The sequence below is a fragment of the Prionailurus viverrinus genome, chromosome A1 (genome assembly GCF_022837055.1).
Source record: "Prionailurus viverrinus isolate Anna chromosome A1, UM_Priviv_1.0, whole genome shotgun sequence".
NCBI lineage: Eukaryota > Metazoa > Chordata > Mammalia > Carnivora > Felidae > Prionailurus > Prionailurus viverrinus.
The window spans coordinates 196,956,606-196,973,823 of record NC_062561.1 but is presented as its reverse complement, the minus strand read 5'-3'; the positions used below and the strand labels follow the sequence as shown (position 1 = coordinate 196,973,823).

The following is a 17,218-nucleotide window of genomic DNA, read 5'->3' as shown; positions in this document are numbered from 1 at the left end:
AGAGGAAGTTTTGGTTTGGTTGTAATGAATGAAGAATGCACAGAGACACGTCCAGGCAGCAGAGGGAGGAGGGAGTATCTGAGACCTGGTGGGGACTGAGGCAGCCTTTCCAGGCTAGATGTTAGCTCAGACTCTCACTCGGATTCCCAGTCAAGAGCATGAGGGTAGAACTTACTCCTGGGTGGGTGAATACCTCAGGCTGTCATGAGGACAATCCAGCGGCAGGTCTAGGTCAAAAACACAGACCCCGTGGGAAATATGTTTATGTGTCTGTATGTCTGTTTCTAGTTAGAGAGGAAAGTGGAAAGGGAATGACTTGGGGGCACATCTTACACTGTCAATGTTAGAGAAAGCCAACATCCTTTCATCCAACTCTCCTACTTTGTAGATAAGAGAGTAGAGACTCAGGCAGGGACAGAGGTTGGCCTGAAGCTAGAACGCATACACGTGGCAGATGCAAATTTGAACCCAGGTAGCCAGACTCCCGGTTCCATCTCTCTGGATGGGGGCAAGTGGTGAAACAGTGGGGGGACTGGCAATTGGCTGGAAGGCATTGACCCGACCCTTCTCTCCCCCAGGACACTTAATCGGCACCTGCCACCACACGCTGCCATTCAAAGCACACACTTCACTCATTTCACAGACACAGGCTCAGTATGTTTTTGGATTTGACAAAGCCCAAAGCAGGGCAAGGGCTGCCGTAAAGGATGGAAGCTGGGAAGGGCTGAAGAGGAAGATGGGGAGTGGAGGTGGACGGGATTTGTGGCTACGGCTCTTCAGTTGCTCACATGTGAGCAGAAGTGACCGTGCTGGGCCTTCAGTGGCCTGTGGGAGTGGGAGCCTTTCCTAAACCCCAGCTGAAGACAAAAGCCCACCCTTGACCCCCTCCCCCCACCCCTGTCCCTTCCTTAGTCTCTGGAGCTGGAGCAGTTAGGCTCGGTCATGGCGGCTGGTGCTGCTGACCATTTCTCGGCACAGGTGCCGGCCAAAGCTGGTCGCCCTAGTCCTCGCCTCCACAGATAGCCAGCAGGGCCTTCAGGAAGTCTCCAGAGGTGTCACCCTGGCAGGAGCAGAGGAAGAGCAATGAGTTAAAACAATCCTGATGGCCTCAATGCCCCTTCCTCCCAGCTGTTGTCAGCCTAATGTCTCCCAAACACAAATGTGACTATGTCCCTTCTGTGGCTCCCCACTACCCTCAGGAAAATGTCCAAGCTCTCAGCCTGGCCTCAAGGCCTTTTGTGGTCTGACCCCCATGAAGCTTGGTGGCTTCACCCCCCTCCCCCACTTCTGGGAGCATCTAGGTTCATCTTCCTACTTTAATGCTTACCACTCCTGTGTCCAGCATGCCCTCTGCACCACGCCCAAATCCTGCCTGGCCTCTGATGCCCCTTCTTCTGTGAAGTGTTCCTGCCCTCTGTTCTTCCCTTCCTCCTCCCACAGCCATTAACACATGCGCAAATGAGATTCCTGATTTGAACAGACACTGTGGAGCACTTACTGAGTACCAGGCCCTTGCAGGAATTTATGTGAATGTCATTGTGTTTTTGACACATAATATCTGGCCTCCAGCAGAACTGTGGGAGGCCAGACTCTCCCTCTTTTTAGAGTGGCTCCTGTCATTTTTATTTTTATGATATATGCTTTTTTTCCCTTTTTTTGGTAAACTCATCATTATATCAAATCATCATCATTTTAAAAAATCATCATTATAAATAACGATGTAAGTCAAAGGAAAGATGATACAATAAAAATCTCCCATTCCTGACTTCTCTTTCCCCAAATCGAGAGAGAGCTACGATTACTGTTGTCTTGTGCGGGTTCCCAGCAACAATCTGAGCATATACTAATATGTATATGTGTAGAATGTCCCTTTTCTACACAAATGGACACATAGCACTCACACTATTCTGGGCATACTTTTTTTGGCTTAGAGGAGATCCGAAATCAGCAGATAGAGCCTCCTCAAGCTTTTTCATGGTTGTATCGTGCTCTATCGTATAGGTGTACCATACTTTCTTTAACCAGCTCTGTACAGAGGACTTCCAATATTTTGCTACATAAATATTCTCTTACACATCTTTGGGAACGTGTAGCTAGGTCTATAGGATCAATTCCCACATACAGAAGCAGCAAGTCCAAAGTGTACGCATTTAACATTTTGAAAACTGCCAGACTACTCTTTAAAGATGTGCTAACAATGTACATCCTCCCCACCAAGTCTGTGTGAAGCTGCTATAACATTTCCCAGTCTTGTCGGCCAAGCCCAGTATCAAACTTTAAGATCTTGGCCAACCTCGAAGCCAAAAAAATGGGCTCTGTAAGTGAAAGAAGTCAGATACAAAAGATCTCACATCACATGGTTCTATTTCTATGAAATAGCCAGAAAAGGCAAATCTATAGAGACACAAAGTCGCTTGGCGGGCAGGGGTGGGAATAAGTAAGGAGGTACAAGGGATCTTAGTGGGGTGACGGAAATGTTCTAAAACTGGATTGTGGCGATGGTGCACAACTCATTAAGTCTGCTAAAAAAAATACTGGGTCACCTAGGTGGCTCCATTGGTTGAGAGTCTAACTTTGGCTCAGGTCACAATCTTACAGTCTGTGAGTTGGAGCCCCGCAGTGGGCTTTCTGTTGCCGGCACAGAGCCTGCTTTGGATCCTCTGTCCCCCTCTCTCTCTCTGTCTCCCCTGCTCACGATCTCTCTCTCTCTCTCTCTCAAAAATAAATAAACATTTAAAACAGGTGCACTTTATGGTCTATAAAGAATATTTCAATAAAGTCATCTTCAAAAAACAAAATAGGCTGTTTTATCTGGAAATCTTCCTTATAAACCTTCAAGCCATCTGGAATTTATTTTGGTATACACAATGAAGTAGGTCTTTCATTTATCAATGTCCTGACTGGGAACTCCTTGAGAAAAAGACTATGGGAAGAGAAAGGACTTGTAATCTCATGGTCAGGGATCTGACACTCACGCCCCCTGCCCCACTGACCTCTAACCCCTCCCCCTTACTTCAATAGCTTGGTGGAGAGACTTGTCGTATTTCTCGATGAACTCCCGCCGGATGTTGAGCAGGTCAACCTCACTCCGGGAGATCATGATCCTGGTGAGGGTCTTCTCATCTGTGCCAGCACCCTGGTGGAGCCAGGTGAGAAGGAGACACAGGGCAGGAGAAGAAACAGGGTCAGGTCGGACAAGAGCTCATGGGTGTCTGTCTGCCTGTCTCTCTTTTCCCTCCAAACCAGGGTGGGGTATTCCGCCTCTGTCTTCCACAAGTAGTCCTGACCCTGCTTCCCTTGTGCCTGGGACTGGCCAGACAGGCAAAACCAACCTGTATGAACTGAATAGTATGCCCCCCCAATTCAGATCCACCTGGAATCTCACAATGTGACCTAATTTGGAAATAGGGTCTTTGCACATATAATGAGTTGAGGTCATATTGGATTAGGGCGGGATTAGATCCAACAGCTCGAGTCCTTGTAAGAGAGGACACATGGACATACACACAGAGAAGGCCATGTGAAGATAAAGCAGAGTCTGACAGAGGCATCCAGAGGCCAGGAAACACCAGGATTCCTGGCAACCACCAGGCGCTAGGAGAGGCGCATGGGAGAGTTTTCCCCTCAGAGCATCTAGAAGGAACCTAACACCCTCATTTTTCACTGCTGGCCTCTTGAACCACAAAAAAATAAAATCTCTGTTGTCAATTTGTGGTGATTTGATAAAGGAGCCCTGGGAAATTAACAGGGGGCCCGTGCAGCAGGCACATGACATGGGATGTGTGGGCAGTCACAGCCCACTTCTGCCCCCACGCAGCTCAGGAACACCAACTTGGGGGTCAAAGCTGGACGTGGGGAGCGCTCAATAAATGGCCATGATGTTTGGGGACTGTAGGCCGAGAGGGGTCTCAGGCTCATTCCCACCAAACAGCCTGCCCAGGCTCTGTGAGCAGCCAAGGGCAGTCCCTTTGTTGGGCTGAGAAGGTGGCCAGAGTGGCCGGGGTTTTTGGGAAGGCGGAGCTAGTCCCAGAGCCCAGCACTTGCTACTTCTGTGATCCTTTGTCATAGGAGGTGACACTGTGTCACCTACCGGAACGTGAGTTCCAAGAGGGCAGAGATTGAGCCCTACTCAGCCCTGTGTCCCCAGAGCAAGTTTCTCAACCTTGGCCTTTGGGGCCGTGTCATTCTCCGTTGCGGGATCTGTCCTGTGCATTACAGGCTACTGAGCAGCGTCCCCTCTCCCATCCCATCAGAGGACAGCAACACTCCCCAGGTTGCGTCTGAACATTGCCAAATGTTCCCCTGGGGACAAAAATCACCCCTACTTGAGAGCTACTATCATGGAGCCAGACATGAGGCAGATGCTGGTAAATACCAAGTGGGTGGACACAGTTGCCACGAGACCTGACCCCGGGGAACTGCACACACCCATGTTCGTGGGTGAGTACAAGGGCAGGAAGGGAAAGGAACAAACACGCAAGTTTACCTTCATGGATTTGTACAGTTTGTCGGCAAAGAAGAGAGGCTTGTTCTTGACACTTTGAACTGGTAGGAAGAGGAGAGAGATGCAGGAAACTTGGTCAGAGGTGGCGTGCACAGACTATGGGCCCCGGCTGTATCCGCCCACCTCCTCTCCCCCCAGCCTGGGCCTGCAGGGCATTGCCAACCCTGGGCTCGTCCTCAGGGCCTGACACCTTCCCTCCCCCTTCCCGAAGCCCCTCCTCTCGCTCATCCTAGACCTGGCTCTCACTGGGGTGCAGCTCAATCCTGCTGAGGTGCCTGCAGCTAACCAAGGTGAGTGGAGGACACAAAGGGAAGAAACCCTCAGAAGCCCAAGGCACAGGGCCTCCAACTTCTAAGTGCATCAGAATCACTGGAGAGCTTGTTGAAAACTTGGGTTCTAGGCTCCACCCTACAGACTCAGATTCGAGAAATATTTTGAGCGGCGATTCTCAGAGGATGGTTCCTGGACAGCTACAGCAGCAGCATCTGGGAACTTGGTGGAAATGCAAATTCTCATGGCCCTCCCCAGATGGGCTGAGAACACCACTCTGAAGGGAGGTAACCCACTTTGCCCGGCACATTCGGGGTTTTAGTGCAAATCAGAATGGTTGGCTTCCCTACTCTGGTGCAGCCCACTGTTTGAGAACTACTGATTTGGAGGAATATTATGCCAGAGAATGGGTGTCTATTGGCCTAACTGAAGGCACCATGTGAATCCCAGGGGCTGACTCTTGCCCCAGAGCCTACACGCTCTAGCCTCACTGGCAGCCCCTGCCCCCCACCCATCACCACCCCAGATAACGTCTGCCTGGCTCTGCTGGTCCCTGCCCTTTCTCAAGGCCCAGGGGGTCTCCAGCCCTTAGCAGCTGCTGGATTTCAAGGCCCCAGAGCCCACACAAGGGTGTCTCAGGCAGCTCAGGGAGAGGAAATCAGACCCTAGTGCCAGAAAGCCAGAACGACTCTGGATATAAAGGTATCTCTGGGAGGAGGGCAGGGGGCAAGGGGCTGGAGATGCGTACCCCAAGGGCATGTTCACCCAAGATGTGGCCATGCACTGGCTCAGGAACCCAGGGGAAAGATCGCATTGTACACTAACCTTCCCAACTCCTCATGTATAGTGTGCGTGTGCACACCCTAGTCTTGCAGGACACTGTGTCCCTCCCCAGGGAAAGCTGTTCCGTCATCCTGCTCTGCAGCCTGGAACAAGTCCTCACGCTACCCCACCAACCACACACTGGCAGGACCCCCGCAGCAGCAGGGGTTATTTTCCAGTAATAGTAGCTTAGGAAGTTGCCATGGCCACACTTGTCCAGGGAATCTGGCCACGTTCCCAGTGTCCCCAGAGCCTCCCCAGGACGTCCATCCCCTTCCTCTGGTCCCCAATAGTTACCAATGGCCACAAACACGTCCCTGACATCCCCTGACATCTCCTTCTTGATGGTGTGCTCCACGTCGTAGTTGGTCATCTTGACAAACTCCTGGAAGACTGGCCCCAAGAGAAGAGGGTGGGTGAATTTCAGTTCAGAGGGAGGGGAGAGATCACCCTTCCTCTCCCCACCAGGCCATGCCCCAGGAAAGGGGGAAGGGGCAGCAGGTATGGCCACAGCCCAGGCCTAAGTGCACTCACTGGGCAGGACTCCCTGAGCCTCCTTGGGCTCAGAGCCAAATCTGTGTCACGTCAGACACGGCTCCAGAGCCTGAGACCAGTTCTACCCAGGCTGGGATAGCAAAAGGAGCTTCGGTCCTAGCAAAGGTCTGCCCTGAGCTCACTGAATGACCTTGGGTAATTCCCCTTCCCCCTTCTAGGCCTCCCTTTCCTCCTGTGTCAAGTTGGGATAGAGATTAATGTAAGTAATCACCATGATGACCCTGAGGAAGTTACTATGTGCCAGGCATCGCCCAAAGGGCTTTCCACGCATTATATTTTTCGTATCCTGACAACAATCGTGTAACCGTGTAAAATCCCAATTTATAGATGAGGGAGTTAAGGCACAGATATTCACTACCTCGCCCAAGGTCACACAGCTGGTAAGTGGGAGATTCAAATCGAGGCAATCTGGCTCCCAAGTCCATTCTTTTAGCCACTAAGCTAGAGCACCTTGAGTGCCAGGCAAATGCACGTTAAAAGAAAAATGTCTTAGTGGACAGGGCGCTTCATTGAGCACCTAATGTCAGGGCCACCATGTACTGGTGTGCCCTGTGCATGTGACAGCCTGGGGCTCAAAGAGGTGCAGGCGGTCCTTGTGCCATTAGCACCCCTCATTGCCTTGTTCCCGCCAGATACCAGCAAAGGTTCATGACACTGAACCTTCGAATCTTCAACACAATATTCTAGGCAGCCACTACCAATCTACTGAAGTGACCTTGGAGGCGGAAGCCACCTGCCATCCCTTATCTCAGGCATCCCACCTGCTTCCCTAAGGAAGTGAAGGGGGTTGATCCGGGGCTGAACGTTGGCGGTAGAGCCAGGACTCGACTCAGCACCAGCTACAATATTCTGGGGTAAGGAGTGGGCAACCAGCTCCTCTTGTCAGAGAGAATGGAGAGGCTCCCATCAGATCTGGGGAGCTTCCTGCTACATTGGGAAGGGAAGGGACTGAGACCTCACCTCTCCGGAGATGCTGATAGCTACGTGTGCACAGGATCGTCATGAAACGTGTCTCCAGGGAAGTTTTGTCTCCACTGGGTGTGTCTGCTATTTCCTGCAGAGCCCAGGTGGGGGCAAGGAGTTGGGAGGGAAGACACCGGAAGGCCTTGGTTATTCACTTTCATGTCTTTGCCTAGGCTGAGGGCAACTAACTAAGGAGGCTGACATTGGCCTCTTCTTCCTTCCTCAGCCTCCACGTTCCCCACTGTCAGTTCCCAGGAACCCTCTGGACTGACACAGAGGGGCTTAGCACCAGGCATTTCCACTCTGGCCTCAGGACCTCGAGACTGGGACCCAGGGGAGGGCAAATAGGTACCGGGCACGGTACCATTTATATTGACATTAAATTTCCCTTTAAGAGTTCATTTCAGATTTCAAAAGGGCCCCTTTAAAGAAAACTACCCACGGCTGATGGCGTGTGGCACAAATCACGTGGCAGGCGAGTGGCTGAAATGTGGGAAACACTTGCCTGGCCCATTTTTTACCCAGTGGGGTTCTTAAGAGGCCCTGAAGGGGGGAGAGAGAACCTGGGGGCAGCCCCAACCACTGCCTGACTGGCCGCTTGGCCCTTCCAGAGGCACAGTCACTCAGCCTTCGCTCAGAGAAGCCATGAAAATCCCCGCGAAGAACAGGACACTCACCAAGATCTCAGCAGCCACCTGAGAGCAGGGAGGAGAGAGAGGAGGGAGAGAGGGAAGGCTTGAGTCAGAGGAGGCTGGGAGAGGGTGGCTCAGGGGCTCTGGGGCCCTGGGGGCAGGGGCAGGGCGGAGGGAAAACACCTTTCCCTGATCTTTGGGCCAGAGCCCACAAGGGGGAGAGGCCTGGGAGTTAACTCTGAAGTGTTCACCTGAGGGGTCGGGGCAGACACGGAACGGGGCACTCTACCTGGCACCCCCAGCCACCTAGGGCAACTCCAGCCCTCAGCACGCCTGTCTCCACAGAGCCGCCCAGAAGTTAGAGCAAGAGAAGTGCTGAATTCCCCACACCCTTTACCACAAGGGGGTCTGAGACCTGTCATTTCACCCCCTCAAGTTACAGCAGGAGAGACAGGAAAGCTGAGGTCAGGAAGGGAGGGGACTTGTGGGAGAAGGGCACAAAGCCAAAATCAGGTGGGACGATGCCAGCTGTCCAGTCATTTTACAAGGGTGACTTTTAATCACTGTGCTACGCTGAGTCATTAAGGCACTATTTTGTTAGGCAAGCAGCAGAGCCCGGAGTGCCTGGGAACAAAATACAGCCAGCCCTGTATTCCCTAGACTGGGTTTTGCCCTTGCCTGTTTCTCTGAAACTCTGCCGACCACTTTTTTCTATTGGGCAAACCAAAACCATCCTCTTTATAAACTTCACAATAGCCTTATGCTGTAGAAACCTCTTTCTGGTATATAAATGGGCAACGTCTTTCAGAATTTTAAATGCACCTGCCATTTGATCAAGCGGTTATGTGGCTAGGAGTGTGCCTTTATCAACAGATTGGCCAAAGCCATTCAAGATATAATACAAGGTGTTCACTGCAGCATAACTTTGTGACAGAGAAAAACTGGAAACTACTAATAGCCCGATGATTTGATAAGCACACTATGGCTACCCAATAATGGAAATCCATGCAACTACTAAAAAGAGTATTATTTAAAGGAAACTCTCATCAGCACAGTAGACTGATAAGGAGAGTTTCCCTTTAAATTAAGCAAAAAAATTAAGGATAGCATATGTGTATAATAATGTTCCTTTTATCTAGCTAAGAAAAGGCTGGGGGCGGGGTGCCTGGATGGTTCAGGTGGTTAGGTGTCCGACTCTTGGTTTCGGCTCAGGTTGTGATCTCAGTTTGTGGGATCGAGCCCCGCACTGGCCTCTGCACTGACAACGAGGAACCTGCTTGGGATCCTCTCTCTCCCTCTCCCTCTCTGCTTCTCTTCTACTTGTGCTCTCTCTCTGTTTCTCTCAAAATAAGCAAATAAACTTAGGGGGAAAAAAGGCCTGGAAAGCCAATCTTTAGGAAAAAAAAAAAAGTTTAGCTAAGGAAAGGTAAATGCACAGTCACACTTACGTATTTGGTGGTAAGCCAAGCTAGAGGCACAAGTCAAGATGGACAGTGGTTACCTTTGAAGAGAAGGGCTGGGAAAGCTTGTGCATTTTATTTTTCCGGAGATTTTATGTTCACATCTTCTCAATGTGCGAATGCGTTCTTTTTATGCTTTCTTTTAATGTCAGATAGGTGTTGTTGGGGCTACTGGGATTATGGGATCCTTTTGGCTTTTATTCACCCCTTTTTATATTAAAAACTTGGCTGAAACATGAGGACATTACGGAAAGTGACATAAGCCAGTTACAAACAGGGAAATGCTATTTGATTGCAATTGCACGTGGTCCCCAGCGTAGTGCGATTCACAGGGACAGAGGGTATGATGGTGGTTGCCGGGGCAGGGGGAGGGGGATGGGCAGTTACTGTTTAATGAGCACACAGTTTCAGTTTTACAAGATGAAAAGGGTTCTGGAGAGGGCTGGTGGTGATGGTTGCACAACACCGTGGATGTCCTTGACGTCACTGAACTGTATACTTAAAAATGGTTGAGATGGCAACTTTTACTATGTGTCATGTTTTATTATGTGTTATGTGCCTCTCACCACAATTTTTAAAAAGTGGTGCTAAAAATGCTAGCATTCTTTTCAAAAGAATCTGACGTGTCATTTTTCATTTATTTGAGCCAGAGGACCCCAGACATATTTGTTTTTTCAAAGCATCTTTAAGACAGTAATATGTGTAATATGAAAAATGCAGTGGGATGCTAAAATAATTTTCCAAACATTTGACACAAAGGCTTTTCCTTATTAGCCTAGCTACTTCGGGCAAAAATCAATCTGGGAAGTTCCTCCAAAAGTTAAACATACAGCTATCATAGGACCCAGCAATTCCACTCCTATGTACCTAAGAGACATGAAAATATGTGCACACACAAACATGTATACATGTGGGGCATCTGGGTGGCTCAGTTGGTTAAGTGCCCAACTTCAGCTCAGGTCATGATCTCATGATTCATGAGTTCGAGCCTTGCGTTGAGCTCTGGGCTGACAACTCAGGGCCTGGAGCCTCTTGGGATTCTGTGTCTCCCTTCTCTCTGCCCCTCCCCCACTTGTGCTCTGTCTCTGTCTCTCAAAAATAAACAAACATTAAAAAAATTTTCTAAAGCAAACACATACATGTGTTTATAGCAAGCAGCATTATTCTGCATAGCCCCAAAGTGGAAATAACCCAAATGTCAGTTAGCTGATGAATGGATTAAAAAAAAAAAAAAAAGACGGGGTGCCTAAATGGTTTAGTTAAGCATCTGACTCTGGATTTCGGGTCAGGTCCTGATCTCTCAGTTCTCGAGATCAGGGTCTGTGCAACTCGGAGCCTGCTTGGGATTCTCTCTTTCTCTCTCCGCCCCCATCATTCCACCCCCCCAAACATGTGCTCTTTTTCTCTCCCTCTCTCAAAATGAATACATAAACTTAAAAAAAAGGTGATATATACATACAATGAAACATTATTTGGCAGTGGGAAGGAATAAAGTACTGATATATGATAAACGTGGATGAACACTGAACATACTAAGTGAAAGACACCAGTCACAAAGGGCCACATATTGTATGGCACCACTTATATGAAATGTGTAGAATGGGTGAATCTATAGAAACAGAAAGTAAGTTAGTGGTGACTCAGGGCTGGAGGGTTGGGAGGAAATGAGAAATAAGTACAACATGTACAGAGTTTCTTTGGGGGGTGATGAAATGTCCTAAAATTGATGGTGGTGATGGTTGCATTCAATCTGTGAAGATGCTAAAAGTCACTGAAGCATAGGCTTTAAGTGGGTCAATAGTATGGTATACGAATTATATTTCAATAGAACTGTTATATTAACAATAATAGCCTGGGGATTGAGGTATCCCAAACTGGCACCAATTCTTCACTCTGAGTCTCCAGTAATTAGATTGCCTATATTATTTGTTGCTCAAACTGGAACATGGGGAGGATGGAAAGGAGGCTATCGGCAATCCCTATGGGGCAACAGGTGAACACCGCGTGCACATGCGCGTGCGCGCACACACACACGCACACACACACACACACACACACACACTGTAATAACAGACCTGGACTTCTGAGAGCTCGGGGGTGTGCTAGACACCCAGGGTACAGTGTGGGAAGGAGAAGGTGTAAAACAAACAGTGCCAAGTACTGATATGCATTATCTTTCTAGGAGGAACCTGGTTCTGCAGACCAAATGCCTTCAATTTTTGTTTTTGTTGTTTTTAAATGTTTCTTTTGAGAGAGAGAGAGAGAGAGAGAGAGAGAGAGAGAGAGAGAGAGAAAGGGCATGAGCAGGGAAGAGGCAGAGAAAGAGGGACAGAGAATCCCAAGCAGGTTCTGTGCTGTCAGCACAGAGCCTGATGCAGGGCTCGATCTCATGAACTGTGAGATCATGACCTGAGCCAAAACCAAGAGTCAGACGCTCAACTGACTGAGCCACCCAGGTGCCCCTCTACAGACCAAACGCCTTCAATTTTTGTATACATTTTCCTCTGGCTTTCCCATTTCGCCTCTAGAAACCTATTTAAGGAAAACATTCCTGCATATGATGGAAGAGTTGGTGACCAGGAAGAGGGTTGGTTAAAGAAAGCTTGGTAGCTTCTTAAATGGAATAGTACATGGCCATGAAGGGATGTCAGTTTTTAAAAACAATAGGAACAGTACTCACAGAATATTAATTTTTAACTGTTATACATCAGGAATGCATTTTTATATACACACAAAAAGACAACTAAAGTGATATATTCCAGAATACGAGCGATGGCTATTACTAGTAGGTTATGGATTTCTTTCTTTATTTTGGCTCGTCTCTATTTTCTAGAGGCTCTATAGAGGAATATGTATTACTTTTGAAACCAAGTATTCTGGCTCGAAGAAAATGAGCCCACACGAAGACTAATCAGGGTCTAGCATCTGTGAATCTGGACGGGCAGCTGAGTTGGGCAGGCCTCCGTGTTTCCACCCAGGTTCTCTCTCACCCCTTCGTCCTTGCACTGTTAGCCAGTGTGGCCCACTACTGTCCCCTGCTGGCCACAACTGGAAGCACAGCCCCATAGGTAGGCCCCAGGTGGACTCATTCCCTAGAGGATGAATTTCAGGGTGGAGGATGGATTTGGGGTGAGCTCTAAGGAGGAAGCCACGTTCAAATACCCTCAAGGGCACAATGAGACTGTTCGTAGTAGTACTTAATACACATATGTTGAATAAGCGAACGAAATGTGGCCTCAACAGGCCACCCCAGGGGCGGGTTCCCAGGCTAGCCCCCATAAATATGCCCACATGCAGCTGGAAAACCACATTTAAACAGAGCCCTGCAGCTTCTGACACCTGCATCCCAAACCAGGGGCCGCACAACTGGAAAGCAGCAGCCACCTGGTCTGGAAGCTGCAGGGAAATTGCCATACTGGGTCCTGTATTAGCATAAACTTTGGAGTCAGGCAGGCCTGGATTCAAGTCACACCACAGCCACTTAGAAACCAAACCCTTGGATAGGAGCTTCATTTTCCTCCCGTAAAAAAGGGAATATGATAAAGTATAAAACAGTCTTAGCATCATGCTTTGTATTGGTATGCATTTTATAGTTTCGTAACCGTTGGGTTATAGCTAAGGATTCTCGCAGCTCAGATGCTGGTATAACACTCCCCACTTCTCTGTTGGCGGAGCAGGGGTCGGAGCTGGTGCCTCCACCCCCAATCCATCAGGGTTCTTTTCAACCCACCAACTGTAAAGGAAGCGGGGCCAGATCCCAGTCTGTGGTGTCTGTGCCCAACGCCTGGACCGGGGTCAGGCCAGAGGGTACTGGGAGCAAGGCACAGGTGAGTGGGGACAGTGCACATGGCCTCAGAAGGGACTGCCCAACCATAAGGACTCTCAGGGATAATGGATTTGGGGTTGTCCAGCCTCCAGACCTCACGCGCCCCAGCCTAAGGAGCAGGACAGAAGCAGAGCAGCTAAGAGACCTAAGAGAACCCTTGACTCCATTATTCATTTAATATTAAATATTTACTGAGTTCTGACCATGTGCCACTTTGGATACATCAGTGAGCAGGACAAAGATCCCAGCCCCGGATGAACTCATTTTCTAGGTTTTCCCAGGACACTTCCTTCAATCTTGGTTCCATTTCATAAATAATAAACTTGAGACCATTAGCACTCAGGGCCCCTTCCCAGCAAGCTTCTGGACCTGCTCCCTCTGGGTCAATTCTACCTGGGCCATTGATTTGCTGTGTGACTTTCAGAAGTTATTCATCCTCCCTGGGCCTCCATTTTCCCACTGTAACATGAGGAGTTTGACCCGGATGATCTATAAGGCCCTCTCAGCTCTGAAGGTCTGAGGGCTCTCAGCCTACTCTTCACCCAGGAAATGCCAGTAGGACCAGCACCACAGTCATGAGAATCTTTCTGGAAGTTGTAAAAACGCTCAAAGTCTTGCTTCTAAGGGGTAGAGAGGTGCAAGGGGTCCATGAGTCTAAATATCCACCAACTAAGTCAGCCATGTCCCTGCCAGGGGCCTTCCCCACTCCCAGACAGCCAGGGTCTGGCACGGACGGATGTCAGCTAGAGCCGCTTGGGGGGTTCTCACCTGGGCATCTTCCCGGGCCTGGTCCCGGTCTTCTCCTCCCTCCTCACGGTTCCCCTGCAGCAGGACCAGCGAGAAAGATCAGTCGCCACACATCTACCCTCTTTTCCCCTCAGCGGCCACAGGACGTTGGCTCAGCTACTCTGGCTCTCCGAACCCTTTCTCTCAGCTTTCACATGGGGGCAATAATCCTGCCCTCAGAGCGAGGCTGTTGTGAACGTTAAATCTGAAGGCACTTAGCTCAGGGCGACTCGGACATAATGAGCTTGCAGTGCTGTGTGTCGGGGCCTGGCGACCGGGTTGCAGGAAGTCAGGCGATGGTGAAGGAAGCTTGTGGGTTGTATGGAGGTCACCCACGTGGCTTTGCCCTATGAGCTGGGGGCCCAAAAAGCTGGGCTGAGGGTCACTGGGGAGGGCCTGCTGGGAGAAGGTGGCACCAAGCCAGCTTTGAAAACTGAACAGTGAGGGGTTCCCAGGCGGCTCAATCAATTAAGTGTCTGGCTCTTGGCGGCTCAGGTCACGATCTCAAAGTTCATGGGATCAAGCCACACGTCAGCCTCTGAACTAACAGTGCAGAGCCTACCTGGGATTCTCTCTCTCCCTCTCTCTCTGCCCCTCTTCTGCTTGTGTGCTCTCTCTCTCTAAATAAATAAACTTTAAAAAAAAAGAAAAAGAAAGTGAACAGTGGGAGAAGGCCTTACATGAGGCAGTCATGGTCTCAGCAGTGGGACTGAGAAGGCACGTGGGTGGGGAAGACACCCTTTCTTCATCAGGACTGGGCTCCTAGCTCCCTGCCATCGTCCCGGGCCCCCAGGGGGGGCCATGAACTCACTCACCGTGGCCAGAGAGATGAGGATCCTCTTGAAGTGTCCAGACGTATCTGAGCTCAGAGCATCCTCAAGGGACTTGTGATAGTCTGAGACAGAGAGAGGGTGTGTGGGCAGCTGCTGGGCAAGGATGGGGGGCTGCTTCTAGAACCTCAGACTTGAGCCAGAGCGCATTGGCAGGAGTGGTGGGGATGAAGGAGTTTGTGGTTGGTTCTTGGGAGCCTCCAGCCATGGAACTGTGGATTGCGACACTGATGCCCCCAGTCCATCACCTCCCTCCCCCTGTCCCAGCTGAAGACTCTGGGAATCCTGCCTCTCCTGCTTCATAGCCTCCCTGTCTTCCCTCCTGCAGGACAGGTGTTAGACCCATGAGCAGGGCTCAGGCCGTGTCACTCCCCTGCTCAAAAGGTCTACTGCTTTAAAGCCGCTTATAAGGGGAAAGTTTAAACGTTTTTGATGGGTACTCAAGATTCTTTAAAATAATATTGTGACCAAGCACAGGCCTTCTGAATGAGGGCTCGGAGTGACAGCACAGGCCACCCACCCAGGACGCTGCCCTCCTGTCCCCCAGAGGCCTGGACATTCTCTCCTCTCACTGTTTCCTCCAGGCCTTCGTGGAGCTGCGACTCTCTGCCGGGGGCACCCTTTCCTCAGACACAGGGCTGGGCACACCCAGGGGCTTATCACAGCCTCGTGCCTGAGCGAGGGGAGATGGGGCAGAGCAGTGGGGTGACGTCAGAGCTGGAGAGGTCACTCTTCTCCCACCACCTCCAAGCGGCACTGGGCCCAAGGCTTCCCACACTCACCTTCCTTATAGGCCTCACAGATGGCCCGGATTTCCGCATTGGTCCGAGTAGCGAGGATTTCGATGAGAGCCTTTTCATCTGTGCCAGCTCCCTAGAATGTGAAGATGAAGAACACTTGAGCCACAGCCCTGACCTCCATCAGAGGCCTGAGGGGCCCCGGCCAAGGAGGTCTCTGGTCCAAGAAACCACCCAGGAGGCAATCACACAGACCACCAAGCCTTCCTGGATTTTCTCCTTACCCCCAGACCAGAGATAGCACAATCACGATGGAACATGCCAGCTTGTCAAGATTTCCAGAACCTTCCATGAGAAGTGCTTTGGGCCAAAAATTTAAAAGAAAAGAGTATGTGGTATATGGGTATGTGCATATAAAAAGGCATATACACATATGTCTCTGACTATAAATATTTATACATAAGGGTATAAAAAGAATTAGAAGTAATGCATCACAGTATAATAGTGATTATGGTCTCTGGGTGGGCGAAGGCTCACAGGTGATTTCTAGTTTCTTCTTTTTTTGCTCTGTATTTTCTCACATGTTATTTTGCCAGAAGAAGAAATTTTTGTGCTTTAAGGAAAAAAACATGCCGTATTTGTTTATATTTGGATTTGATGAGTGATCTATGGACAGATACATTAGGCCCTCTGGATTAAGGTGGCTTGGGGGGATGTGCTACTCAAAGGTCCCCACTTTGGGGGAAGGGAGGGAGGTGAACAAGACAGATCGATCGATAGATTTAAATATCTGTTAAACACCTGCAATGTGCCAGTCACTGAACAAGCTGCTGCAGCCACAACTATAAAAAAAAAAAAAAAAAGTTGGGGCGCCTGGGTGGCGCAGTCGGTTGAGCGTCCGACTTCAGCCAGGTCACGATCTCGCGGTCCGTGAGTTCGAGCCCCGCGTCGGGCTCTGGGCTGATGACTCAGAGCCTGGAGCCAGTTTCCGATTCTGTGTCTCCCTCTCTCTCTGCCCCTCCCCTGTTCATGCTCTGTCTCTCTCTGTCCCAAAAATAAATAAACGTTGAAAAAAAAAATTAAAAAAAAAAAAAAAAAAGTAAGGCACGTTCACTGCCCTTGGAGGTTACTGCCTGCTGGTCAGCCAGTCCGTGGGTTCTCTGACCTCAAGCAGACTGAGGCTGACTGAGATCTTAACAGGCTCTTTATTAAAAGCAAGCACGTGGGGAAGACAGCCTGATCCTCAGAGCATCCTAAGACCCAGGGTCTAGCCCCACCCTTCCCTTCCCCGAGCTCACAGATGTGCTGGGCCTCCCTCAGTTTCCCATTTGTAAACTGTGGGAATGGAAAGCGTTAGGTCAGATTAGCTTACTGGTCCCTTCAACTTCTAAACTCCGTGTTCTCAAATCATTTGCTTTTTTGTCGGGGCATTTAAAATGGACAATAATCTCGATTTGCTTTGCCCAGGGAATGTCTGTTTTCTTCTCTTAATCCTCAACGGGCCAAAAGCCCTAGTGGTTTCATGTGGTTGTTGGGTCAGGCTCTAGAGTCAGACAGAGTTGTTCTGAATCCCCGCCCTGTGATTTCATAATGCTGTGACTTTGATCAAGTAATTTGGCCTCTGAACATGAGTTTCCTCACTTGTAAAACGGGGACAAAGTAAAAGCCTTGCCTTGTGGGTTGAGACAAGCAGCTGAGCTAGTATATGGAGCCAGGGACAGGTTACTGGATGCTCCTAGAAAGGAGACCAGTCCCGGGTACAGCTGCTGCCTCGGGAAGAAAAGCAGCTACAGAAACAGCTGCGCCAGGACACAATGCCCTTTCTTGCTAACC

General features: G+C 49.7%; 1 protein-coding gene across 3 annotated transcripts in view; it reads right to left on the bottom strand.

Annotated features, from left to right (window-relative positions):
* Positions 1-635: 635 nt before the first annotated feature.
* Positions 636-17,218, bottom strand: part of ANXA6 (annexin A6) — a 48,949-nt gene continuing 32,366 nt past the window's right edge. For 2 of the 3 annotated variants that reach the window (XM_047872866.1, XM_047872884.1), the window contains 9 exons: positions 15,431-15,521; positions 14,634-14,713; positions 13,801-13,854; positions 7,792-7,809; positions 7,112-7,205; positions 5,894-5,989; positions 4,487-4,545; positions 3,014-3,136; positions 636-1,060 (listed from right to left, as the gene is read on the bottom strand). In XM_047872866.1, coding sequence (XP_047728822.1) covers positions 1,001-1,060; positions 3,014-3,136; positions 4,487-4,545; positions 5,894-5,989; positions 7,112-7,205; positions 7,792-7,809; positions 13,801-13,854; positions 14,634-14,713; positions 15,431-15,521 — 675 coding nt within the window. In that variant the 3' untranslated portion in view covers positions 636-1,000. The remainder of the gene's footprint in view (positions 1,061-3,013; positions 3,137-4,486; positions 4,546-5,893; positions 5,990-7,111; positions 7,206-7,791; positions 7,810-13,800; positions 13,855-14,633; positions 14,714-15,430; positions 15,522-17,218) is intronic. The other variant, XM_047872876.1, reaches the window with a different exon arrangement.